Source organism: Schistocerca americana, chromosome 2, assembly GCF_021461395.2.
Source record: "Schistocerca americana isolate TAMUIC-IGC-003095 chromosome 2, iqSchAmer2.1, whole genome shotgun sequence".
NCBI lineage: Eukaryota > Metazoa > Arthropoda > Insecta > Orthoptera > Acrididae > Schistocerca > Schistocerca americana.
The window spans coordinates 962384440-962412341 of record NC_060120.1 but is presented as its reverse complement, the minus strand read 5'-3'; the positions used below and the strand labels follow the sequence as shown (position 1 = coordinate 962412341).

At 38.1% G+C, this 27902-nt stretch overlaps 1 protein-coding gene across 1 annotated transcript in view; it reads left to right on the top strand.

Moving 5' to 3' along the window:
- Window positions 1-27902, top strand: part of LOC124596203 (misshapen-like kinase 1) — a gene marked incomplete in the record, with an annotated part of 335677 nt that overhangs the window by 205834 nt on the left and 101941 nt on the right. Inside the window, 1 exon segment of the mRNA XM_047135251.1 lies at window positions 19349-19456. Within this exon segment, the coding sequence (XP_046991207.1) occupies window positions 19349-19456 (108 nt within the window).

Genomic DNA, 27902 nt, shown 5'->3' with positions numbered 1-27902 from the left:
CAAAAGTTGTGCACTCATCTGTAAGTTCCATTTTCCATATGCTTGCCACAGTACTGCAGTACTGAAAAATTTGAAACCACAAATTTTCAGATTTAAGTAGAAAGGCTTCCCTGTGACACATTACTTTTACTCTGTAAAAGTTCCTTTTTGCTGTAATTTGTTATTGGTCTGAATATATTATTCCAAGTCTGTCAAGATAGCCTTGTCTTCTTTCTGTGAACTATTTATTGACTTGTTCCATGCTGAAGTAGCTTTGACTCACATCATCTCATAGAAACTGAAGGAAAGAAATGAAATAAGGAGTATACCCTGATTGTAAAGTGATAACTACATTGTTATTGAACTGCTCATTGTAGGGAAAAAAATAAGGGAATATTTGAAACATTAAATTTAAACATATTCTTCTGTCTCGTAAGGAGACACAGCACTTTGAAAATGAAACTGTGTCCAGCTTGAAAAATGATACCTGTGTAAAATATGAAATATAACTCACTGTGAACCACGGTAACCAACTTGTTTCCTATGTTAAGAAGGAAAACACTGTAAATGGAAGATTTTGTAGTGAAATATTTCATTATAACATTTAACTGAAAATTAAGTTTTCAGTGCTAAAATAGATGTACTTTGTATTCAGTGATGGCTGACTTGATGTAGATTATACCACTTATTTATTTCCATAAGTAGTATAATTGTGGCAATTTTTTCTTCATCTTTGTCTAGTCAACCAAGTTCTCAGGCTTCAATGATCCTGTGGCCAGGATTAACTTCCATGCATCATAATAACTTGTTATTGTATGCAGTTATTTCTTGCATCAGTTGACATCACCAGGGGCTGGCATACTGATAAGACAAAATCCACACAATTGTTCATCAAAACACCAAGAAACAAATCCAGTAATTTAATCCTTGCAGACCTGAATTTTTTTCTAGCAGAAGGAAGATTTTTATTTATGTGGTAATGCTCTTAGGTGTTTTTTTAAATTACTTTAGTTGCAAGATTTGTTTTGAAACATACTTTTTACACTTGGCTTCATTTTATGGACTAAAATAACTAATTACAAAATATTCTCTGTTGTGGTAAATACCAAAATGATCATTCAATAATTACAATGAAAAATAACAATATTCAATTATACAGTGCAATATAGTGAACCAACCACATCCGTGTATTCTGGTAACCACAAGCTGCTGCACACTGCTACATTGACTTACTGATACTTTTATAGTGATGCCCAACAGGTGGCAGCACCTCCGCATGATGAAAAGGTTGAACATTCAGAAATGTGTGTCTGTTCTGTCGCAGTTAAGACAGTAAAAGGCAATGTCCACATTTGTAGTCAGAGGGTCTGAAAAATGTACACTCTAAGAAAAGCATTGCACGTATCACATGGTTAGGACCTATCTTTGGTGGTACTAATACTTGTCATAATGTTTTATTGGTACTTATCGACAAACATTTTCTCTTATATTTAATATACCATTTTCTGTTAGTCTTGACATCTGAGAACTGGTGACCATGTTTACTTCAGTTTTGCCTGGTACTGGCTACTACATGGAATTTTGTGTGTGTGTGTGTGTGTGTGTGTGTGTGTGTGTGTGTGTAAACCCTTTACACAGAGCCATCTTATAGACAGGCACACATGCACAGCCACTTGCCCCCCGCCCCGCCCCCTCCCCCTCCCAAAGACATACACAAAATATTCCTTCTGAGAATCATCAGTTAACTTGTTTTGTAATGTGATGGTCTTGTCACAATCTTCTTCTGTTTCTAATGAAGATATTATCAATTTCGTATTTTGGTTGTGTAGATGGAGTTACCCCAAATATTTTATATGGCATCCCATGACAGGAAGAAACAAATGCCCCATCATACTGTTGTCATCAGTGTGATCAGTTGGAGAATAAAACTAAAATGTAAAAAGCATTTTGTTAATGAATACAAAAATATTTTCCACCATCTCGTCCTGTAAGTAGCCATTATCTCACTAGTGCTGCCTGTGTAGCACAAAATTTAAAAGATACGTAGAAACACCAAAAAACCTCTCTCTCTCTCTCTCTCTCTCTCTCTCTCTCTCTCTCTCTCTCTCTCTGTGTGTGTGTGTGTGTGTGTGTGTGTGTGTGTGTGTGTGTGTGTATCAAGCAATGCTCCAAGAGCAAGCTATCTCTCTGTGGGGAGTAAAGAATAAAGTTCAATGCGGAAAATAGTCAACTGGCGTCTTGCAGTACAAAAACATTTTTCTTACAATGAAAATGATCCATCACTACCAATATTGACAGGTACAGAGCACTGATTCACGGCAACATATTTGCCATGTGGAGCTGAGGTACGATGGCCTATCTTTAGAGTGTAGGAGCTCCATCAGACAATAAAAAGCTTACTTTTTCATTGCTCTAAGATAATTAATCATTTTCTTTGCCAAATGTATGGCACATTTTATTCTAGGGTATGTCAAATTTTGAAACGGAGAGGTAGCAATCATTTGAAACTCAGTTCGGGTGAAAAAACTTGTATTCAGTGTTGAAACGTTGCAACACAATTTGGAATTCATGTGTGGATTTTTGATGTGACAATTTTGTAGGAAAGTTGTGAGGAATGAATTTACTGTGTCATTTCACTTATTGAATGCAGGAGCAGCTCCAAAACCTATTTTCTTTTTCTTTTTGTACCATTTATGAGAGATTACGATGCCTACAGGCTCAGTTTTTTCAGCAATTGTCCCACAAGATGTGATCCTTTACCTAACTTCTAGTTTAATGTGAACATTAGTGGCTTATGCCAAGTAACAAAGAACAAACGTGAATTCATGACCTTCAAGTGTATGTCCAAACATTGATTTAAGCATATCCTGGGCACAGCTCTTACTCATATGCTGACCAGCTTATTTTTGAAGATGACAACCGTTTTCATTCTGTAGTCAATATTTGCTAGAGATGATCAACTGATTATTGCAAAGCATCCCCTTTCCCAGTTAATGTTGCACTCACCGTACCATCTGTAGATGCCAAAGGTGAATGGCGACCTATGAAAGTAACTTCTATAACAGCAACTTTTAATTTTACAAAGATAGTAATTTGGCACTAACCAATGACTGAATGGCAGCTGTTACTCTTTTTCAGTACACCTGGAGTGAACTGCTGGTGTCCAAGGGACAAACAATTTCATAAGCAATCAAGAAGGAAAATTTCAGCATGGCAGCTTTGTGTTCTGAGAATCAGTCAGTGCAGTCCTATATGAATATGGGTGTTGGTGTTTTAATTACACGATGAATTGTAGAGTGTAGCACTAGAGTTGAAGTAGACTAGGGATGGGTGATTCCCAGGCATCGGTGCAGTAGGTTATGGTACAACATTGTGTAGATGCTTGTGTCATCAATAGTGTCTGGAGCTAATTAATAACATCATAAAATCTATAATATTATGTCAGTTAAGTCTGGCAATACCATATTTACTCGAATCTAAGCTGCACTTTTCCTCCGGTTTTTTAATCCAAAAAACTGCCTGCGGTTTAGAATCTAGTGCAAAGTAAGGGGAAGTTCTGAAAAATGTTGGTAGGTGCCGCCACAGCTAACTTCTGCCGTCGAATATATGTAGCGCTACACAGGGATGCTTTGCAGGCACAAAGATAAATACTGGCACCAAAACCTCTGCGTCAGCAAATAAATTAAAAGAATAGGTAGAAGAATGTAAGCATTATGCCGTGTATTCTTTCGTGTTTGCTGCTGTCTCATTTAAATCCTGTCTGCCTAATAAACTACGAAACTAGAGTGAGAAAACAGCAAACGCGGAAGAATATACATATCATGTCATGTTTATATTCGTATTATTCTTATGCTGAACAGTGATAGTCAGAAATGAAGCACGGCAACTGACTAGATTTTTAAATCTAAGATGACTCTAATTTCTGTGCAGAATACAATGTACTAAAGAGGCATCTGCAAAGATTTTCAACCGGAGAAAAATGTTCCCTAAACTCTCGTTCAGAACATCTTCTATCATACGCAGTCTATTATTTGGTTCTTGTTGATCATTATCAAAGAAAGCAGCAGTGTAAGTAACAACAAATAGCAGTCTCTTGCCTTCGTTTCGCTTATGAGAACATTCCTGTCTTTTTTTATTTATTGTAAGCGGCGGTAGCGCACACAAAAGCAAGCCATGCCGCGAGCGGCTACAGTTCATAGACACTCATTATCAGGATGCAACAAACAATGCATGACACAGTACAATAATGCATTTTCAGCTTAGAGTGACGTAAACACATATAACAAAGAGAACGGCACTTATCAGATCAAAGCAAAATAAGCAATCGATTCAAACCACACGAGGCACGTGGAAAAGGAAGGGTACCCGCATAAATACGGACGGAGTGCCTGACACATAGCAATGGCTACTTGGTAAATCTTAACTGTTAAGCTTACGACTCGAACCAAACTACTGTAGCTGTATCTTCATCCTTTCGACCTAAATTGTGTCTCACATTACAATGGATCAACTTTGTTTCGATTTGGAGGTGCGGTCTAAAAATTTTCTCTCCCCTTGAATTTCGAGTCTCAAATTTCAGGTGCGGCTTAGATTTGGGAACATTTTTTTTCCCTTGATTTCAGGTCTTATTTTTCAGGTGAGGCTTAGATTCGAGTGCGGCTTAGATTCAAGCAAATACAGTAGTCTGTAAAATGACAGAAAGCTGTGTCATGATTAAAAGAACAACATTAGCAACAATGAATTTTCAAACAGCCATGTCAGACGTAAAAACCTATCAGCTGCTTTGTAGATGCTCTGTCTGCAGTGTAAAGGTTGTTGTCAACAGACATGCAGACACCTGTATCATAGGGGAACTACACTTTCCATGTGTTCTCTTACAAAAAGTTGACAGTCTTGCTTGGAATTAGTTGCTGTCACTACATTCTTCCAGTCATGTTCCCCTTAATGCAGTGTGGATTACACTGGTGGTTTATAGCTGCAAAATTTTGGTAATACCAGGAAATACTTCTACACAAAGATTGTGTGAGGGGCAATGTATATAATTCATTTAGGGGCCAGCCATATACTTCATTAGGATAGGTGTCTTTGGCTGAAGTGCTGCTGTAATCTTGTCAGAAGTATTCTGGAAAAATGGAGGTATTCTGGAAAAAATGGAGGTATTCTGGAAAAATGCATTCCTTCAATATGATCTATTGTCTCTGTCACAAAAAGTGTCTTACATTTATTGTTTGGTAAGTGTGACAGCCAGGTGTTTTTCAGGATGTCTTCGCTTTCTGCATTGCGTACAACTATTTTGTGATGATGTAGCAGCTCTGATGGTGCGTGATTGTACCAAGCTATGTTCCATAGCTTCTAAAGGCATTTGGATTAACACTGTGATAAACAGCTGATGGGAGCATGTTTAGTGACTTTATGTTCTCCGAAAACATGTATCCATCTATTAACTGAGACTGGCAACTACATAGATGTGCTGAATATAATCAGTGATAATACAGACATTCACAAATTGGCTGTCGAGCTGCACAAACCATAGTATGTGTGACTGTGTAGCCAAAGTGGTAACAGCTTCATTACGATCTGGCTAGCAAGTACATTTATAATTGTTACGTCAGAGTTTTTAGTACTGTGTGCTAATGATGGTAATTGATAATAATACACAAAACTATGACTGATAAAACATTATGTAAACTATTTATCTTTGCTGTGTCAATTCATGTTCAGCTCACCAGAATACTTTTTCTAATTATCATGCCATGGTCCCGAATGTTGTGAATTAATTTTTGTTTAAACACCAAGACTAATATAAAAAGACAGCTGAGTTACTTGAATATTTCTCTGTATTTGAAGACACTGTTAAAGACTTTCATTAATGTGCACTCTGCTACTCCAAGTTTGATCCTCCCGTGCTAAGGAAAAATAATTTTGACAGTATCTTGTTTTCATCCCATTATGCACTTTCTAGACACTTAACGCAATGTGTAGGCCTTTTTGGTTGAAGGTGGTTGGAATGAAGCTATAAATTCCTCTTAGTATCTAATAAAATAGGGAAGAAATGGTAGTTTGAATTAATACTGTTAATGACAGTGTTATGTTTGGTAACATTTCTAGCAAGGTATGCGAATAGCTTAGCATGGTGGTGTTTGGGTTGCTGGTTTGTTTTATGTAATTAACAAAAGCATAATGACACTTGTGTCCTTGTTGCTTCTTTATTTACTAAGGAAAGCTGCTTCATATGTTGATTATCTTTCCCACAGTATGACTGAGCATCTTAAATGATTTCACTGAATGACACCAGAAATGATTGATTTTATACAGAATAGAACAAGTGCTCAATAAAAATATTGAAGGGAAATAAATTTATCAGAGGAAACTAAGCCCATGCCATTTAAGGAATTTTGAGAATTCTTTGCTGAATTTACAGTGAAGAATTTGCAGATGAATTGAATAACTGCATTGTCTTTGAAAGGCGATGACATTTTGGATTGCCCTGGAAGTAAGAGAAACTATTATTGGTCTAATCAGCAGGCCAAAAAAAAAAAAAACATTAAAAACGTGCCTGAAGGTTTTTACAGTTCCATACTTAAAATGTGGAGTATGGTATCTCGCCTTGTTATTTTGTGCAAGATGTTTCATATTAGTTGGATGGACAGTTTCTACTTATGAAACCTTTTTAAACAGAACACAGTTTTCCTATTTTGGACTGCCAAAGTCGATTTGTCTCATCTTGTGCTGTTCTGCTGAAAGTATTTAACTTGGATGATTTACAAATTGGATAACAAATATTCATCACTCCATGTTGTATTGCAGCACTTAATTTAGAACAGTGAAGGCTAAAATTTCTTTTCAGGAAGAAAGCTTATTATGATTCACAAACTGAAATGGCTCAAGTTTGACAAAACATCACACAAGGAAAATTAAATGTCAGTACCAGTAAAATTCTGTATTCTTATCAACTTTTTAGAAAAGATTTACTACTTCACAAAATTAGGACTATCAAAATGCTGTTTTCACCAGTTTAGTTCAGTACTTGAGTGTCTTAATTTTTATCAGTTTTAAGTTGCTAGCTTTTTATCATAATTTGTGAGTAAGTCCATACTGAATTGACTTCATGTACAGTAGTAGCATAAAGAAGTTCTTAAGCAGAAACAGTAGTAGAAGAAAGGAGTTATTGCTGTTGAAGTATATTTCATTTGTACTTTTTTTCTGCATACATCAATAAATTGCTAAACTGTTTCGTTAAGAAAAGCTTAGTACAGGCAACTCATAGATTAATGTAATTGATGTGAATGAAGAGGACATTTTTCCATTAGATAATTGAAATGGGCCGCTTACCTGACAAAATTGTGTTGCCAGTACTATAAAATATGTACGCAGAAATTTTTAAGTTTATCATGAGTTGAGTTTTTTTGAATTGAGTACTCATTTCTTCTTAGAGATTTTCTCAAAGATTTTAGATGTCTGTTAAGTTAACCCATGTCAGAAGTAATAATTTGCAAAATGTACAGTCTTATTGACCCATATTTCTGTAGTTTCATATGTCTGCCAAGTAAGAAGCTGTATATCACTTACCATTTGGAGAAATATTATCGTACGATACTAGAGACATTGTGATAATTTGGATGTTTCTGGTCATTCCAGTTTCTTTCCAATATTCTCTTACAATCTTCAAATAAGTAACAAATTTATGAATCAGACATGCATGAGGTTAACAGGTAAGTTCTCATTCCAGCATGTTGCATGCATTGTATGTGTGTGTCGTATTTCATGTGCATCTTGATCAATTAATGTTGTTTTTCTTCTGTGCTACTGTCATACCAAGTAAAGCTATGAATGAATTTTGGTCAAATTTGTATAACAGTCTTTCAGACACTGTGATACTACAGAAATTTATATAACTAAATATAAGTTAATTTTATTTTTAGTTCTCACAAACTTGCTTTACCATAAAGTTTCCAGAAAAATGAACAGTTGACTTTCAGTATTGAATAATATCAGTTCACAGTGATAGATTATTATGATGATTGTCTTTGTTCTAAGACTTTCAGGAACACCAGGACTTTGGTTTCAGCGTTGCACTTTTTGTGTTATAAACAGAAATAGGAGTAAGGATAGGACTGCATTTTTATTTTTGTTTATGTTCTGAAGTATATTAGTATACCTAAGTTTCCTTTTATTGCAGTAATGCCTATTTTTATATTGAGATATTCAAGGTTATTAACTTGTTTAAATTATGTGATTAACTTTCAACACCTTTTTTTTTGCCATTTGTCTTTTTTTTTTTTTAAATGAGAGACTGTTTAATGAAGTGTTTAATTTATAAATAAAAAAAAAAAGTGAGCGTATTCTATTGCATTATTACACACATGTGGTGAATATTAAAATCTGCTGATTTAAGCGTAATGGGTGCAACTATTTAGAAGACCAGGATAATGAACATTTATTGTGGACTGTTGTTTAAAATGGTCTGCATCTTTTTAATGTTACTGTAGGAGGAATATATAATTTGAAATGAACTGAATAGATTGATGGGAATGAAACCAGTTAAAATGCAGTGGTCTGAAATATTATCAGTGCAAACAGTTTAAATAAACTGAATCCACATGACAACTGAAAATTTGTGTCAGACCAATACTCAAGCTTGGATTTCCTACTTATCCCAAATAGTTGCCTGAACCATTAGCCTATCTGAGCATGTTTCCAGGCCTGTCACTGTTGTTTCCACCTATTATTTCCAAATACTGCTGTCGGAGGTTCTCCCATAGGACGTGTGGGACTAACACCACTGCGGGAATGGAGTCAGTGGAGGAGTGCGATGTACGCTCCTTTTTGCTAATGTCATTTCATGTGGTATTGCACATTCATTAATTTCATCTCCATCAATCCATTCATGTAATCTCATTCTATTTATTTCACATATCCTAGTTGCAGGCTAAGGCCAATTATACAGTATAAAATAAGTTAATCAAAGATCTTGTACAAAAGTTGTTGTATAAAATATTTGGCAGTGTATGTGCATATCTTTATGAAAGCTATTATAAATCCTAGTATTTATAAAAAAATTGTCAAAATCTTTGGCGGCATAATGAGGACATAAGCCATGATTCTCTAGTAGTTTTTTTTTTCTCATAGTGTTGCTGGACCCACTTACCCTGTAGGAGAACCTCTAATAGAAGTGTTCAGAAATTGTATCTGGAAACATCAGTGACACTGAAAGTTTGAGACAGGCCTTGAGGCCAGCTCAGGTAGCTTAATGCTTAGAGTTGTTGCTAGCAATAAGCAGGAAATCCAGATTAAGGTCCTGCTCTGACACAAATTTTCAATTGTCACTACATTTTTGTTCAATGCATAATGTGTCATGTTTCAGCTGCAGGAACTGTTCAAGCTTTAAGCTATCTGTGTTGACAGAAGGAAGGTATATGTGTATATCTTACAGTTCATGACAGTATGATAGAAACATCACTAATGAATTTAGTGCAGATATTATATTCAAAATAATAAAATGTGTTAAACACCAAGTTGTCATTTGAGAATGCCGTCATAACTGAGTGAATTTCCATGGGGTGTGGCATTTGAATTAAAAATGTGTTGAATATATAACTCGATAGATGGCTTCTTCTTGTGTCTGAAATTAAGCTAAATTGTTAACTTGGGAGTGTCATAGATTTTTCACCATCCAATGTGTTAATGTAAATTGGATCAGATTTTAGGTCAGTGGAAAGGCTCTGGAAGAAGCATTCTCTATTGTACAGAGAGATAGGCTTGAAAATTACTTACAAAAGGCAGACCGTGAGATCGCCTTTTGGGGTACAGCTCCAGGATTGTGTTAAAGGAATGACATTAATCTCGACAACTTCTGTTATACCTCTTTATAGTGTTGTTTCTCCTACATATGTACTTTTATTCCACCAGCTGGTAAACTAGATTTGCAAAGGCCAACAATTTACTCCAGTTCAAAATGCATGATAATGTCTAAAAGCTCTCTCTTTTGCTTATGACATAATGCCCTCTCAGGCATTGGTTGATGCAGTTTAACGACACTGCATAATGCTCTATGGAAGTCTTCAGTCTTTAAGTGTGTATTTTACGTAACCATTCAGAAGATGTTGTTTGTCACGTGAACTTTCTATAATTCTTATTTATTACTCACTTTGAATGTTAAGTATGTGTGATATCATTTGCATGGTCCCTTCATGTTGGTTCCATTTTGTCAAGGGCTAGTGGAATGTCAAGCAAGTCCCTAGGTGTGGTTCTAAGGTGCCCATGTTAACTGTTTGCAGGTTCCATGAATCATAATAGTATTCACTTGTTATGATATGAATTTGCCAACTAGTTAAAAATGTAACACACTTTCTCAGTGAAAACTATTATCTTTTCATTAATCTTAAGTTACTTTTAGTTTTTAATTAAACACAAGATCCAAAAATAGACAAGTGAGTATTTAACACTTTATTGTATATCATGTTCTGCATTGGTGTGTTAAGTCGTACTGTCGTACATTCTGGTCCAAGCTGCGGGAGACAGTGGTCGTGTGTACATGAAGTGTGAAGTGTGCTTGCTTGTGTGAATGAATATGTTTGTGTGTGTGTGTGTGTGTGTGTGTGTGTGTGTGTGTGTGTGTGTGTTGCCTTTTCTGAAGAAGGCTTTGGCCAAAAGCTAAGGTGTAGGTGTGTCTATTGTGCTTGCCTGCAACTCATTGTGTCATCTTGACAGTGAGTAGCAATCTATCATTTCCTTATATTGTCACATACTTCATGTTCACGTGCCAAATAACAGCTTTGTGACGATGGTCCCAATGGAGAAAACTTGTCCATCTGTTAAAATCATGGTGCTGCATTTCTCATGAAACTGGAATACGAAGTGTTCGTTAATCCACAGGATCAGCTAGTCAAGGAACAGATTTCTTATGCCCAACCTTCCTGTGACAAAAACAAACATGTCGCCACTCTGAACTAATCATTAACAAATTCCAGTCTTATCAGTCAATAGCACCTAGACTTTGAAAACTGGATCACTTCCTTTTCCAGTGCTGTGATTGTGTTCCTTCATGCTCTGAGAAGAGGTATATTGTGCCTACAATCCTACTCTTGTCATCCAGTGTAGTACTCCATCAAAAATATTAGGAAAAGGTTAGCTTGCTTCTCACCATAAAGATGACCTGTTGAGTTGCAGACTGGCATAATGGAAAGACTGTTACACATTATAGCTTTCAACTAAAGCTGTCTTCAGCAAAAAAAGCACACACACGCACACATACACACACACACACACACACACACACACACACACACACAAAAGCAAGCACACTTAATCCACAAACGACTGCTACCACTGCCTCCTCTGACTGAAATGCGGCTATCATGTGAAAAGCAATCTTTACTGGGATGGAGAAGGGGGAGGGATAACAGGGTACAAGTGAGAGGAGAGAAGAGCGCATTCTGGCAGGACGTGCAGGGACTAGATGGAAACTGCTAGCCACAGCGTCAGGAGGTGGTATGTGTGTGGGGGGGGAGGGGGGGGGGGGGAAGTGGGGAGCAGAGAAGGAAGAGGAAAGGACTCCTGGGTGCATTGGCAGAGGCCGGCACACAATGAGGCTGATTGGACACGATAAGGGAGGAGATGTTAGAATAGAGTGGGTGAAAACTGTTGGGTGGAGGGTGTGGGGACAGCAGGTTATCAATGGTTGAGGCCGCGATAATTTCGGGAGCGAAGAATGTCTTGTAAGGTTAACTCCCATCTGCGCAGTTCAGGAAAGCTGGTGGTGAGGGGAAGATCCATATGGCATTGGTTGCGTATCGGCCATTGAAATCAAGAATGTAATGTTCAGCTGTGTGTTGTGTAACATGGTGGTCTACTTTGCTCTAGGCCATAGTTCGGCAGTGGCCATTCTTCCTGGTGGATGACTGGTTGGTAGTACTGTAGCTACAATGTGTAACAGTCTTCTCATTGTGCCTGTCTGCAATTCAGTTGATCATCTTTACAGTGAGCAGCAACCTATCCTTTTCCTAATTTGTTGATATTGGAGTTTCCATTGTAGTTTTCTGTCAGTTATTCAATTTAAGCAGTGTTCTAGTCCATCCTTGGGCCAAGCATGCTCTGAATCCTGCAACACACAGGCCATGTCCCTTGGACAACATAGATGCAAGACTTGTCCCATACACCCACCCACTGCTTCCTGCCACAGCCTAGTCATGAGCATGTTCTAGCCTACAAAAGATAGGGCCATGTTTGAAAGAACTCAACAGTAGAAATGAGCTGGTCTGCAATTACTATACAGTATTCTTCATGGAGATCACAACTAACCAACTGGCTATGTGCGTGAATGGCCACTACCAAAATGTAGTTTATTATGTGCTGCATAGTTGCTGAAGATGCTGCTCACCACAACACGTGCTGCTTCTCCCTAACATGTCCTGCATTCTCACTATCCTGGTTGCCCAAACATCTGCTAGCTCCCCTATGTCCCCCCCCCCCCCCCCTCCCCGCCCACTGCTGCTCACATTTAGTTTTACTTCAGTCAATTTCCTATTATTGTTACAATGTAAAATAATATTGCCTGGTCTTCATTTTAAACGTCTAGTCTGAGATGGAGATTATGTGTGGTTCATGATTTTATTAGTCCTTGAGCAGATGTCACTCTTTTTCTAAAATGGGCAGAGTTTACTACTTTCGTGGTTCTCTTGCCTTGTTCTTCCTTTCGAGTCTTGTCTGATTTCTCTGAGGACACCATATTGATGCATTTTCGGAGGTGCTTATATTGCCAAGGAGAGGGGTGGTTGATGTTCTCCAATGAAGTAGATAGCTGTGTCGGTGCCCAAGTGCCATCCCAATTTCGTAAGCTTCGACTGGAGTTGAAGGAAGGTGTCCCATGACATAATGAAGGGATGCCTCTTTTAAGTATAGTGAAGTCAACCCAGTTAAGAGATAATATCAGTATGACTAAATAGTAGGCTTATTACACAGGAGGATCATTATGAATAAAATACAGTGGAATCAAACGAAAGCGTTGGTATGTTGATAGACACACTAACACAAACACACACACAAAATTCAAGCTTTCGCAACCCACGGTTGCTTCATCAGGAAAGAGGGAAGGAGAGGGAAAGACGAAAGGATGTGGGTTTTAAGGGAGAGGGTAAGGAGTCATTGCAATCCCGGGAGCGGAAAGACTTACCTTAGCATCAATGTCTGCTTGTGTCTGTATATGTGTGGATGGATATGTGTGTGTGTGTGTGTGTGTGTGTGTGTGTGTGTGTGTGTGCGCGAGTGTATACCCGTCCTTTTTTCCTCCTAAGGTAAGTCTTTCCGCTCCCGGGATTGGAATGACTCCTTACCCTCTCCCTTAAAACCCACATCCTTTCGTCTTTCCCTCTCCTTCTCTCTTTCCTGATGAAGCAACCGTGGGTTGCGAAAGCTTGAACTTTGTGGGTGTGTTTGTGTTAGTGTGTCTATCAACATACCAACGCTTTCGTTTGGTAAGTTACATCATCTTTGTTTTTAGATATATTTTTCCCACGTGGAATGTTTCCCTCTATTATATACAGTGGAATCAGTTAGACTGACACACTCATTGATAACTGGGGAAGGAAAAAGGATCATGTGATATGAAGATAAAACATGCAAGCAAAATCATGATAAAAAAATGGAGCTAGTACAAAATTTGAGGAAGCAATACTTTCCCATGCTGTGTGAAATAGTTATGGACAAACACAAATAAAGCTTACTGTAAGACTCAATTCACCATTAGGCGTATTTCACTCTGTGATAGTGTGATTTTGTATTTTGATACCCCTGTTGACACCAACATAGCATGACGCACCACCTGATTGTGCATGGGTCATATAGACGTACAGCTGGGAAACTGCATGTTCTGGATAATCGTTGATGTTACATGACAGAAAATGTTATTCATGAATGATGAATTTCCTGGTCAGGAAATTCATCTTCATTGTTCAAACAGTTGAAAGCCCTGGTTGGAATTTCAACAATATTATATAAAGGGTAGATTACTACTCACCATAAAGATGACCTGTTCTGTTGGAGACAGGCACAGTGGAAAGGCTGTTGTGCACTGAGCCTTCAGCCAAAGCCTTCTTCAGAAAAGAAAAGAAAATACACATGCATATACACCCAATCAAGCACACCTCACGCATACATGACCACTCTCTCTGGAGCAGCAGTCTGGAGGATTGTGGTGTATCAGGGAGGGAGGGCAGTGCTGAACAACACAGTGTACCATAGTAACTAAATAGTGAGCAGCCTCTCCTGGCATGATGTTTGGAAATTATTTGGGTGGGGGGTGTTGGAGTGGAAAAGGAGTGCAGAAGCAGAGAGGAGAAAAGACCATTGGCGTTGTCAGCAAGTGGGGTACACTGAGGGTGGGGGACATGAATTGGGAGGTGGAATCTGTTGGTTGGAGGTCGTGGGGGCTGTAGGTTACCTTAGGTTGAAGCCGGGGTGGTTTCAGGAATAGAGAAAAGGAAAACGCCCATCTCCACAGTTCAGAGAAGCTGATGGTAGAGTGTGCTCCACCCTCTGCCAGTGCCATGGGTCTTTTCCCTTCACTTCTGCTCCCCTTTTCTGCTATTCCAACCTTCAGACGCCATCTGGTCACTGCATGCTCCAGTCAGGTAGTGATGACTCCTCTCCCTCCTCCCCATCCCTCACCTCTTGCATATTATCCCTCCCTCCCCCTTCCCTTCCCCACTCCAGATTGCTGCTTCCACTCGACACAACACCTTTGGTTTCTGACCAGAGAGAGTGGTCATGTATGCATGAGTTGTGCTCGCTTGATTGGATGTGTGTTTGTTTTCTTTTCTTTTCTTTTCTGAAGAAGACTTTGGCCGAATGCTCAGTGTGTAACAGTATTTTGAGTGTGCTAGTCTGCAACTCAACATTTTCATTGCTCGTAGTGTGTCAGGATGTGCCCTTAATCAGGGCAGCTGACAGTGTCTGGCTCATCAGAGGGCCCAGATAGTGATTATACGCTTTGTATGAATTGTAAGCTGTGATGTCTTATTTGCAACAGTGTGCTGAAGATTCAAGTGTTCTACTCATCACATTACACTGCAACATAGATTGCCTACACTTTATGGTGGTGGGGATCCTATGCTAGGGGTTATTTATGTTCATCAATTTTTATTTTTATACATGAAAGATACATCTGAAGATGATCCTTGAAAAGAGTCATTACATAAAAAAAAATTGCCATCAAAGGCTGTTTTGGATTGACAAGTTCTTAAGCATTGGTTCCCTGTATACTTCACTGTGATGTCACTATTCATCTGTAAGCTTTCCTTGTGCACTCACCCATCTCTCTGTCGTTTCTTGCATTTTCCTGTGTTATATGGTTCACATATCTTCCTTAAACTTTCATTTCCTGCAATTTTTCCAGTTTAGGAGTGTGAAAAATTCCTCTATGCCTCCTGAGAATAGTTTTGTTGTGTGAAATTGCCTTGCTTGATTCTTCTTTCAGTTCTGAATTTCCTAGAGATATGATCAAGTCTAATGGAGCTGTAGCATTAATTGATATATTCTTCAGTATGTGATGTAGATCAGTGGTAATGTGCCAGACTGTCAATCCAAAGATCTAGGTTTTAATTCCAGTTCAGTAATAGGATTTTTATCTGTGACTTATCACTTCTTTCACCTCTGGCAGTAATCTTTGTTAATGTGAAAAATGCAAAGTTGCACCAAGTTTCAGATACCAAATTAAATTAAAGGCCTTCCTCCAACTATATATGTAGGTCAGTTCAGAGGTCTGAGGAAGGCTATGGCATACCGCTTTGTAACTGTTTCATGCCTAGTAAAGCGGTTTGGTGTTCAAACCAACCTTCAACCATCTGCTTTTCTTATTAATATAGGCTGCCACAATAAATTATATAAAAGGACACAAGAGATTATAAAAAACCAGGACAACCAAACTCTAGCAACTGGATCTGATATGTGATCATTCATAAATTAAAATAAGATTTGCTGTCTCTTTTTGCAATTGAGTATGGTATTGATATATATTTTAATTTGTTCCATCAAGGTTGTTGCAAAAGTTTCACATTGGATGATAGTACCTAGGATTATGTAAATTCTAATTTTCTATCAGTCTTCACATGCATAAATGGTGTTTAAATAAAATGGATGTAGTGGGAATAATTTTCAGATATTTAATTTACATTGTATGCTTTGAGAGACCAAAAACAATATTACACTTTGCAGTGCACAGTTATTGATCTTCATACTTTTCCTTGCTGTACATTAGTGTTCATGCAAAATTATTTTATAAAGTGGATGTAGGTTCTCAAACATGTAAGCAGAAAGATGTAACTTTAATTTTCTTTTCTGGTTTTCATTTTAAATTTTGGAATGGAGATAGCATAAGAAACATGAAAACCTGCAAGAGTATAAGTACAGCCAGTTACTTCAGTTTGAATGCTGTTAAATGGGAAACAAATTATTTGACTCATTTTATGTACTTCTGTAGTTGGGTGCAATCTAACAGCCCACAAAACTGTAACACTGAACAGTTTTACCAGTTAGACATCAGTTGTCAGTGATATATTTGATAAATAACAATGATCAATTGAAAATTTAAGATTGATATCATTTTATTGTTGGTGAATGAAATACATTGATGTTGAATTATGACATTAGATGTATATATTGTTTAAATAAATAAAGAATAGCATAAAAGTGAACAAGTGATCACAGTCCAAGAGAAGTGTTAAATGCTTGTACTCAAGTTGCTGTATTGATTCTTGCAACAATGAAACCATTAAATTTTCGACAGTATAATGTAATTGGATAGATAAAAAAAATCTGCTCACCAAGTGGCAGCAGGAGAACACACATAGCTAAAACAAAACAAAGTTTTACTTTTGAAGCTTTCGGAGCCAGTGACTCCTTCTTCCAGCAGAAGTGTTGAAGGGGAAGGAAGAGGGGTTAAGGGAAAGAATAAAGTTCAGAAAAGTCGCCCAAAACCACGGGTCAGGGGAGACTTATCGGATGGAATGAGAATGAAAGAATGTAAACAGTAATACTTTATCTAAAAGTATAGTTTCATTATTCATTTGTCTGAAGAGTGTAGGAGCTATTGTCTGTTGATAATTTTGCATGGCTGTTTTACAGCATGCAGTAGCTTGTCATGACTTTCTAACTGTAGATGTCCTAAATGTAGAGCATCTCTTGTGTGCATAAATTTGCATGGAATTTTGGGAACCAAGTTTGTCATTACTAGTCTGACATTTATGTCGAATATACACTAAAATTATTTTGTGGCTTTGTATTTCACAACATTGTGGTTATGTTGGTGAATTTGCTATCATTGCTAGAAGTAAGAGAAGTTCTGTATTGGATTGCCATCTCACTCGACAATTAATAAATGTGAAAACCAATAGAAAAAACAAATTCTGTGAGAGTTATTTCATAGCACAGTTTAAATTTTGAGAATAGCAGAACTACATTTGTTTTGATATTAAGAGTTAAGAGTATTGTTTTCTGAACATTATTATTGTTCCAAGCAAGCTACCTTTCTTTGTTTTTTCCATAAGATTGTGTCTCCCTCCTGCCACCAGCCACAAACTGCTGTGAACATATCATTGTTGAGAGATCTCAGTATCATAAAGGACAGGCCTCCTTCGCATGAGAACCTATCAAAATTCTGTGCAGATTGCAGACAGTATAATGAGTAGAAACAATGTCTCATGCTATAGTGGAAACAGTGGGCATCTGGCATCTCTCTCTCTCTCTCTCTCTCTCTCTCTCTCTCTCTCTGTCTGTCTGTCTGTCTGTCTGTGTGTGTGTGTGTGTGTGTGTGTGTGTGTGTGTGTGTGTCCTCTTACTTATTAAATTGTGCTTGTAAAACAGTAGGATTTAAATTTAGTTACAAAATTAACTTACTGTTTTTTGAAAAACAGCAGGATTTAAATTTAGTTACAAAATGAACTTACTAGAATAAGAATTAAAAGTGTATTTCAGCAATTCTTTATTTGCATCAGCTTTATTACATTACTGAAGAAGACCACTAATTTTCTGGAAAAGGGAGGCTAGGGAGAGAGAGATTTTCAAATCCATGACAGGAAGCCCACATGAATAATACCCTCCGACAGCATTATTTTGTAGTGTCTGAAAAAGGACGTCTCATCATCCAATTTTTGTGACGCATCAGTTTGAAAGATGAGGCTATTTTACTATGTGGCTACAATAATTGCAATTCTTGTGGTGCAAAATGAACAGTAATAATCTCCCTCTGTTCGAGTGTTAAAATAGTCAAATATTTGTTGTTTGTAACTTAACAATGTTAGCCAGATGTTTGCAACAACAGTATGAATTTCGATAGCGGTGGCATTCTGCTTAGTACTGTGACATCCATTTTCATTGTGATTGCATTCACTGGTCACAAAGGAAGTACGGTTGCCAAATAAGCGCTCAGAACTGTAGCAGATAATCTTCTTATTGATGGAAATATGACACTTATTACTGACACTTATTACTGCTGTAATTATAGTTTTGTCAGACTTCTTGTGCAATGTTTTTTTTAGAGCTGTTTTTGGTTTTGAGAATAATTATTACCTTCTGCCGATAATAAATCTTTGCTCTCAAGACAGCTGAATAGTAATGTCAAGCTTGAGCTATCTAGAGTACACCAACCATTTTATTTTGTGTTTGTAGCAGAATTTGTTTCACAACACAAGGAAAACTTTTAACACACACGCATGACCAAGTCCTCAAAACAACATTACATACAGATGTTTTCTTTAAGAAAAATAAGTTTTGTCCTTTTTTTCTTTCAAACTAGTGTGACATTGTGCTATGCATCAAAAATATTTTTTCTTTGCCAGAGCTGTATTTGATACCTAAAACATATTACCATGTTTTAATATTTCTGTTATGACATTTGTATTTGATTTTGATGTGAATTATGTCAGTCTACATGTTTCTTAAGAATCAAATGTGCTAATAGAGACTTTCGAGAAAAAAGGTAATTAAATGGCGAGAAATTTACCATAAAGTGCCCAAAACACTTCCTGTCAATGCTTCGATTTTGTTTATAAGGCATGACTACTAACATCAGCAAAAGAAGTAGACTGCACATTCGAAAAATTGACTGTTGAATGATAAATGTTTGTTGTCTCCCATGTCTCCTATTGTCAATGTGTGTGTGTGTGTGTGTGTGTGTGTGTGTGTGTGTGTGAGAGAGAGAGAGAGAGAGAGAGAGAGAAGGAAGGCAAACAGTTTTCCTTATGCAGTTAATTAAAAAATGTGATATGCCTATATTCCAAATACAATCTGTTGATTCATTTGTAATCAGTAGTTGTTACTGTAGTGTAGTTATTGTAGCATGCCGTGCGCTGTAGTGTATTTTGGTTGTGAATTATAGAATCGCGAGGATCGTCGTACTGATTTCCATCGCATGGATTCATCGCCAGGACAGCTGGGGACCCCAGGGTCACGTACAAGTTCAGTTTTACCTGATCTTCTCTCACAGGTTAGAATTATTATATTTATTGTAACAGCCAAGTAGTGTATTACTAGTTTGAGGGCTAAAGCTTTTAGGTAGATAAATGTGCAAGAGTGGTAGAATGAGTTGCTTTGCTGGCAATAATATTAAATTGAAGAAAAGAGAATATTGCACCAAAGTAAACTGCTATGTTGTAGGTTCGTACCTAAAGTAGATAAGTGTTTGTCAGTGCATGCACAATGTTATTATGTTGATTTTCTCTGTTTGGTGCAAAAAGCCAGAGGCCTGCAAAATATTGTCGTCATTAATAGTCTTTGTGTCTTTAGCTTTATGTACGAGACTATTTCATAGTAATTGAGGACAATTTAAATGAAGTCCACCACTACTGAAGAATCAACAATTTGTTTTGAATTCTGATGAAATGTGGCTTTGAATTTACTGGCTTGGCAAACATTTCTAATAAAACATGTCAAAACATTAACGTAATAAATACTATTCAGCTGTAACTAAAGTGATATAGAAATGTTTCTTGGTTCATTGAATTGTATGGTGTCAGATATGCGTGCTGTTTCAGGCCTGTGTACAGGACACAGTTCCGTCTTCAGCTGTTGGGTTGATCTTACAATTTAGTGTAGATTTACTACCCTTGCCAGTAAAATTACTGAAAGTAATCACTGCTTCTATGTGTATTCAACAGAGAAAGTAATTGTTAAAATATATAAATGAAAATACTATTCCTGAAATTTTTGAACTTGTGTTTGCTATGTTCATGATATTTTTTTGTGACAGTAATAATATTTGCTGATATGATATATTGAGATACTCACCTTCAAAACTTTTAGAAACTGCTACACTCAGAGCAAAAGAAAAACAAGTTGATTGAATATGCACCAAAGAAAGTAATGATTCTTAAGAACTTTGTTTCATTCTAGTGCTTTGGTTGACTCTCTAGTGACCCTGTGGCTCCTTCATTGTACGATTGCTTATTGTGATGGCGAAGGTCTGTTTCCCATGCTCAAAACCTTTGTTACCGAATAATTTATTGTGCTGTTGAAATGCTTTCACAGTATTTTCAGATCACATTCTATACAAACAATCCTGTTGGAAGAACATCCACAACCGAGCATTATAGCACAGGTTGAAAATACTACTTCAGTTGTAAATTACTTTATTTTCACACGGCTGGTTTCGAACTGTCAAGCTAGGTGCTCCAAAACTTGTGTCAATGCACAAGTGGCACCAGACAGCTCTATGGATGACTGCCTGGATAGGGAATATATACAAATGATATCACGACAGTTTCGCTGTGCTGTGATCCCCGAGCGCTGTGTGTACCAGGTGCGGTGTGCTGCCTATGAGCGCAGAACAGGGAGTAGCGGATGTGAACAAGGAGGCAAATTGGTAAACCAGAGTGACAAAAGTGCTGCCATCTATTGCGGCATCTGAAAATTATCTCCCATCTTTTGCTATTTCCAGTACGACACCTGAGGATGGGCTTATAACAGTCCGAAACTGGTCATGTGAAAATAAAGTAATTTACAACTGAAGCGGTATTTTCAACCTCTACATTCTATACAGTTTTCATAGATTTTGCAATACAGATTACCATGCCATTTGGAGACCAACCCATTGTTTTGTGACTACAATGACAGGTGTAAAAATTAAGAATGGAGCTGAGTGAGGGGCTTCTATGTGTGTAATTGTTGTTGTTAAGTGGACAAGAGTGGGGTTCCAACGGGGGTGGTGAAGCTACCTGCTGGAAAGGCTATAAAGAACACACGCAGTGATGGCACACGGGAAGCAGGAGGAGGAGAATAAGAATGAGTTAAAAATGTATCATCACCCAGAGGGATGATTATAAAATCCTTAGTAACTGGTAAATAAAATATCTGTGAAAGTGTTTTAAGGACAAATTGAAAGAGTTTTTGTTCCACAAGCAATACATTGTCAGACAGTAACTGTTATTGAAAAATGGAATAACATGGTGGTGAACAAATTTGAGTATGAAAGGTGTGATGAAAAGCATACAGAGAAGAAGTCATCTTCGACTTTGAAATTGCATTATAGCAGAAAACACAAAAAAACTAAGAACAAATTTATGTAAATAAAACTAGAGTAAAAAAGGAAAAGGGGGAGGGGGGGGGGGATTTACATGGGATGGGTTGGATTAGTTTGTTTTTCCATTGATAAATAAAATTGTTCTACCAAACAAAGGTTAACATCGCAGCCACGGGAATTTTATGAGACTGTCATTCACCACCTTGTGTCACAGTGGGACAAGCCAGGATCAAAACTTCTAACATACAGGTACTGGTTTCTGTAATTATGCCTCCAGCTTGTTTCTTTTTTTACTCCCCTTATACTTACAAGACTTTGTCTATAGAATACCGGGCTATCAATGAACAGTTTACAACTCAGGAAAGTGAAAAGAAATCTTAATGTAGATACTGGGCAGTTATAGACTGAAACTCGTCAAGTTACAGTAGTTTAAGGTAACTTATAGTGCAAGAAAATCCAAATTACAGAACTAAAGAAGCTACACCCTTGAATCACATTAATGTGATCACCTCTTATGTTCGACGTCAACATGAAATAACCACTCACAGATGGCTGGATACAGCACTAGCAGCTGTTGGTATATAAAGCATGATGGGGGGATGTGGAAAACAGTGCAGTCATTGTTGTTATACAGAAATGGAGTGGTTTATCTGATGTTCAAAACGGCATGATCATTGGCTTTTAGGCCAAAGGTGGAAGCATTTCCAAAACAGCTTAAGTTTGTAAGCTGTTTGCATGTCGCCAGGGTTAAGCTATACTGTACATGGCAAAATGGGAGGCAACTGTCAAGTCCTCAAAGGAAGCACTCGAATAATGAATTCATGATATCCACACTCTGATAGCTGCAGTATGCCAATATCTTTACATCTGAATGTATACATGAAGTTCGTATGGGGCCTGAAGATGCCACATTGAAATGCTGAAACCAGTAGTCAAAGTGAAATAATAACTTCTCAAACAGACATTGCTGTTAGGCGATCTTCCTTGATAAATAGACAACAGGGATGAAAGATGGCTGCAGAGATGTGTACAGGTGAATAGAAGTGCAACTGTTGAGCAACTGACTTACCAGATGAACCAAGATACTACCAACAGTGTCTCCTCAACAACCATTCAGTCAGTTTTGTTGCATACAGGCCTCCACAGCAGGTGCCTGGTTCATGCATCCTTGCTCACTGCTGTTCATGAAGGTTGGAACTTGTCACCACTACCACAACCAGGCATGCACTGAGTGCTGGTGGTGACCTTTGAGTGATGAGGGAGGGCCTTTTCAGATGAATAAAGTTTCATGCTCCATCAGACAAATGGCTGTTGGCAAGTACAGCACGAAACGTCTGAAACCAAACACCCTGTAACAATCATTGTAATGGTCCTGGGCAGAGAAGGGAGCCTAATGGCCTGAGAAATGTTTTTGTGGCATTCCCTGGGGAATCTCATTGTTCTGGAAGACAGTGTATCAACAGAAGTAGGCATATATCCTGGGGGAACCTTATCCATCCCAACATGCAGTTTGTTTTTCCTTGGCATAATGGCATATACCAGTCGGTCAATGCAATATGTTGCACAGCTTGCAGCATACGTGTGTGGTTCAAAGAGCATTTTGATGAGTTTACTGTATTCCCTGGCCACCAATCACACCTTATCAACAACATATTCATAGCGCCACCTAACTGTTCATGCCAGAGGTCCTCAGCTGAGAAATCTAGTGCAGCTAGCCAAGGCACTGAAGTCAGCATGGCTCTATCAGTACCACCCAGAACCTCATTAACTCTCAAATGCTGCAAAGGTTATTATTCTGGCTTTTGACCGGTGGTCACATAAATGTGACTGGACAGTGAACCATCTGAATTATGGGGTTCATATTGTTGTTGTGGTCTTCAGTCTAAAGACTGGTTTGATGCAGCTCTCCATGCTACTCTATCCTGTGCAAGTCTCATTGTCTCCAAATAACCACTGCAACCTATGTCCTTTTGAATCTGCTTACTATATTCATCTCATTCTCTCCCTCTGTGATTTGAACCACATACACTCCATCCAGTACTAAATTGGTAATACCGTGATGTCTATCAACCAGTCCCTTCTTTTAGTTTAGTTGTGTCACAGATTTCTTGTCTTCCCTATACTATTCATACCACCTCATTAATTGCACTATCTACCCATCTAATCTTAAGCATTCTTCTGTTACACCACATTTCGAAAGCTTCCATTCTCTTCTTGTCTAAAATGTTTATTGCCCATGTTTCATGTCCGTACATGGCTGCACTCCAGACAGACACCTTCAGAAAAGATTTCCTAACACAGATCTACAGGGTGTTACAAATAGGTACGGCCAAACTTTCAGGAAACATTCCTCACACACAAAGAAAGAAAAGATGTTATGTGGACATGTGTCTGGAAACGCTTACTTTCCATGTTAGAACTCATTTTATTATTTCTCTTCAAATCACATTAATCATGGAATGGAAACACACAGCAACAGAACGTACCAGCGTGACTTCAAACACTTTGTTATAGGAAATGTTCAGAATGTCCTCCGTTAACGAGGATACATGCATCCACCCTCCGTCGCATGGAATCCCTGATGCGCTGATGCAGCCCTGGAGAATGGCATATTGTATCACAGCCGTCCACAATACGAGCACGAAGAGTCTCTACATTTGGTACCGGGATTGCGTAGACAAGAGCTTTCAAATGCCTCCATAAATGAAAGTCAAGAGGGTTGAGGTCAGGAGAGCGTGGAGGCCATGGAATTGGTCCGCCTCTACCAATCCATCGGTCACCAAATCTGTTGTTGAGAAGCATACGAACACTTCGACTGAAATGTGCAGGAGCTCCATCGTGCATGACCCACATATTGTATCGTACTTGTAAAGGCACATGTTCTAGCAGCACAGGTAGAGTATCCCGTATGAAATCATGGTAACGTGCTCCATTGAGTGTAGGTGGAAGAACATGGGGCCCAATCAAGACATCACCAACAATGCCTGCCCAAACGCTCACAGAAAATCTGTGTTGATGACGTGATTGCACAATTGCCTGCGGATTCTCGTCAGCCCACACATGTTGATTGTGAAAATTTACGATTTGATCACGCTGTTTGAAGCCTCATCCGTAAAGAGAACATTTGCACTGAAATGAGGATTGACACATTGTTGGATGAACCATTCGCAGAAGTGTACCTGTGGAGGCCAATCAGCTGCTGATAGTGCCTGCTCACGCTGTACATGGTACGGAAACAACTGGTTCTCCCATAGCACTCTCCATACAGTGACGTGGTCAACGTTACCTTGTACAGCAGCAACTTCTCTGACGCTGACATTAGGGTTACCATCAACTGCAATAAGAATTGCCTCGTCCATTGCAGGTGTCCTCGTCGTTCTAGGTCTTCCCCAGTCGCGAGTCATAGGCTGGAATGTTCCGTGCTCCCTAAGACGCCGATCAATTGCTTCGAACGTCTTCTTGTCGGGACACCTTCGTTCTGGAAATCTGTATTGATACAAACGTACCGCACCACGGCTATTGCCCCGTGCTAATCCATACATCAAATGGGCATCTGCCAACTCCGCATTTGTAAACATTGCACTGACCGCAAAACCACGTTTGTGATGAACACTAACCTGTTGATGCTACGTACTGATGTGCTTGATGCTAGTACTGTAGAGCAATGAGTCGCATGTTAACACAAGCACCGAAGTCAACATTACCTTCCTTCAATTGAGCCAACTGGCGGTGAATCGAGGAAGTACAGTACATACTGACGAAACTAAAGTGAGCTCTAACATGGAAATTAAGCGTTTCCGGACACATGTCCACATAACATCTTTTCTTTATTTGTGTGTGAGGAATGTTTCCTGAAAGTTTGGCCGTACCTTTTTGTAACACCCTGTATACTTGATTTTAACGAATCTCTCTTCTTTGGAAATACTTATCATGCCACTGCCAGTCTAAATTTTATATCTTCTTTACTTTGGCCCTCACCAGTTATTTTTCTGCCCAAATAACAAAACTCATCTGCTTTTGGAGTGTCATTCCCAATATCATTCCCTCAGCACCACCTAATGTAATTCAACTAATTCCATTATCCTTGTTTTGCTGGCCAGGGTGGCCGAGTGTTTCTAGGCGCGACAGTCTGGAACCGCGCGACTGCTACGGTCGCAGGTTCGAATCCTGCCTCGTGCATGGATGTGTGTGATGTCCTTATGTTAGTTAGGTTTAAGTAGTTCTAAGTTCTAGGGGACTGATGACCTCAGAAGTTAAGTCCCAGAGTACTCGGAGCCATTTGAGCCATTATCCTTGTTTTGTTTTTGTTGACATTCATCCCATATCCTCCTTTCAAGACACTGTCCACTCTGGTTGACAGAATTACAATGTCGTGGACAAACCTCAAAAGTTTTCATTTCTTCTCCCTGAACTTTTATTTCCTGCTCCAAATTTGTCTTTGGTTTTCTTTACTGCTTTCTCGTTGTACACATTGAATAACATCAGGAATAGGCTACAATCCTGTCTTACTTCTCAACCATTGTTTCCCTTTCATACGCTTCTAATAACTGCTAGCTAGTTTCTGTTCAGCTTGTAAATAGCATTTTGCTCTCTATATTTTACCCTTATTACCTTCAGAATTTCGAAGAAGTATTCCAGTTAATATTGTCAAAAGTTTTCTCCAGGTCTACAAATACTATAAATATTGGCTTGCCTTTTCTTAATTTATCTTCTGAATTAAGTCCTAAAAGAAACTTTAAGGCCAATATTGTGTTGCATTTTCCTACATTTCTCTGGGATCCAAACAAATCTTCCCCGAGGTTGGCTTCAACCAGTTTTCTCATTCTTCTGTAAAGAATTTAGTATCTGCAACCATTACTTACTACACTGATGGTTCGGTAATATTTGCACCTGTCAACATCTGCCTTCTGTAGAAATGGAATTATTCTATTTTTTTTCTTGAAGTCTGAGGGCATTTTGCCTATCTTGTGTATCTTGCACATCGGTTTTCTGTGCAGTGAGATTTTCTGAAAATTTTATTTGCTCTAATTGGCTACAGTATCATTTCCTTGGTTTCTGGTTCAAAATATTTGCACATTAAATATTGGAGTAATTGTGCACTGTAAATGTGAAAGCAAGAGTTCTTCCTGTCAGTCACCTTTTAATACACTCATCTGATGGTATTCTTCTTATTGTTAGATTTTTTGTGTGTGGTTTTCTGTCTGAAACAGTAAATGGAAACTGTAATTGAGCTTTGAGGTATGCCATGTGCAATTAGCACTGGAAATCATATGACAAAGAACTACAAAGTACCTGGGATACTGGACTGGTTGTTACATTGGTGTTGTCAGACAAACAAAAAGGCCAAGGTACGTTTATTAAATCATATCGTCCAGTTAGGTGGCGCTATGAATATGTTGTTGATAGAGTGTGATTGGTGCCAGGTTTTTAACTGAAGATACCATAGTTTAATATTTTAGAGTGATGGTGATATCATATAGTGTTTGCAATCAGAAACTGATGTCTTATCATTAAAGAGGAAAAATACAAACTTCAGATTTAAAGCTACTGAAGGAAAGACTGAAATTGGAGAAAAGAAATTCTTGTCAGTGGGTTGTTTAACTAAATTACCATAGAAATCTAAAGTTGTATCAGAGAATACGATCTATGGAGGAATGTTTTTGAGAATAGGTAGAAACACACATTCACTGTTCCCTGAAATTGACGTATTTACTTTGTGGAATCAGGATCAGTGTGTTTAGCATCATTAAGCATCATTAAGTATTCTTGAATAATCCAGCAGTCAATGTCCATATCCTGAAAATGCTTTCTCTGAATGTATCATCTTGATGTCCCTGTGATCTCTCCTCAACATTGAGTGCCAGAAAACCATCAAAACCACTTCGAAGGCCAGTAATAGAGTATCCTATCTTTCAGAAAATGAACTAAATCTATGTTTTATGCTTAACAAGAAGTCATTCATTTGTGCATCCAGAAGTCACCTAAAACGTGTTGTACCTTTCTGTACCTTTCACCTAAAATTCTAAAATAAAAATTAAACCATATCAGTTCCACATTATAATCTTCACATAAATGAATTCTGAGTCATCTGCAACAGGTGTCCATCAGTTTCTAACCTGGTGTAAGGAAAACATGCTGGTAAAGCTGTTTAAGCAGGTACAACGCCGAAGCAGGTTCATCTGTAATTTAATTTCTTTTTTCTAGACAGCTGATTACCATAGTGAAAAAGCAGTAGTAAATATCCTCTCTGCCATCGCTCTCCCCAAAGTGCAATATACTTTGTGTACAAGTATATGTGCTGCAGCATTGTAAGAAGTGTCATCTTATCCTTTTATTGAAACACATTTTCTCTTTTGCATCACAACATTTTTGTAGTTTTATTTCTAATGTTATACAATTTTTTTCAGACTTCGTC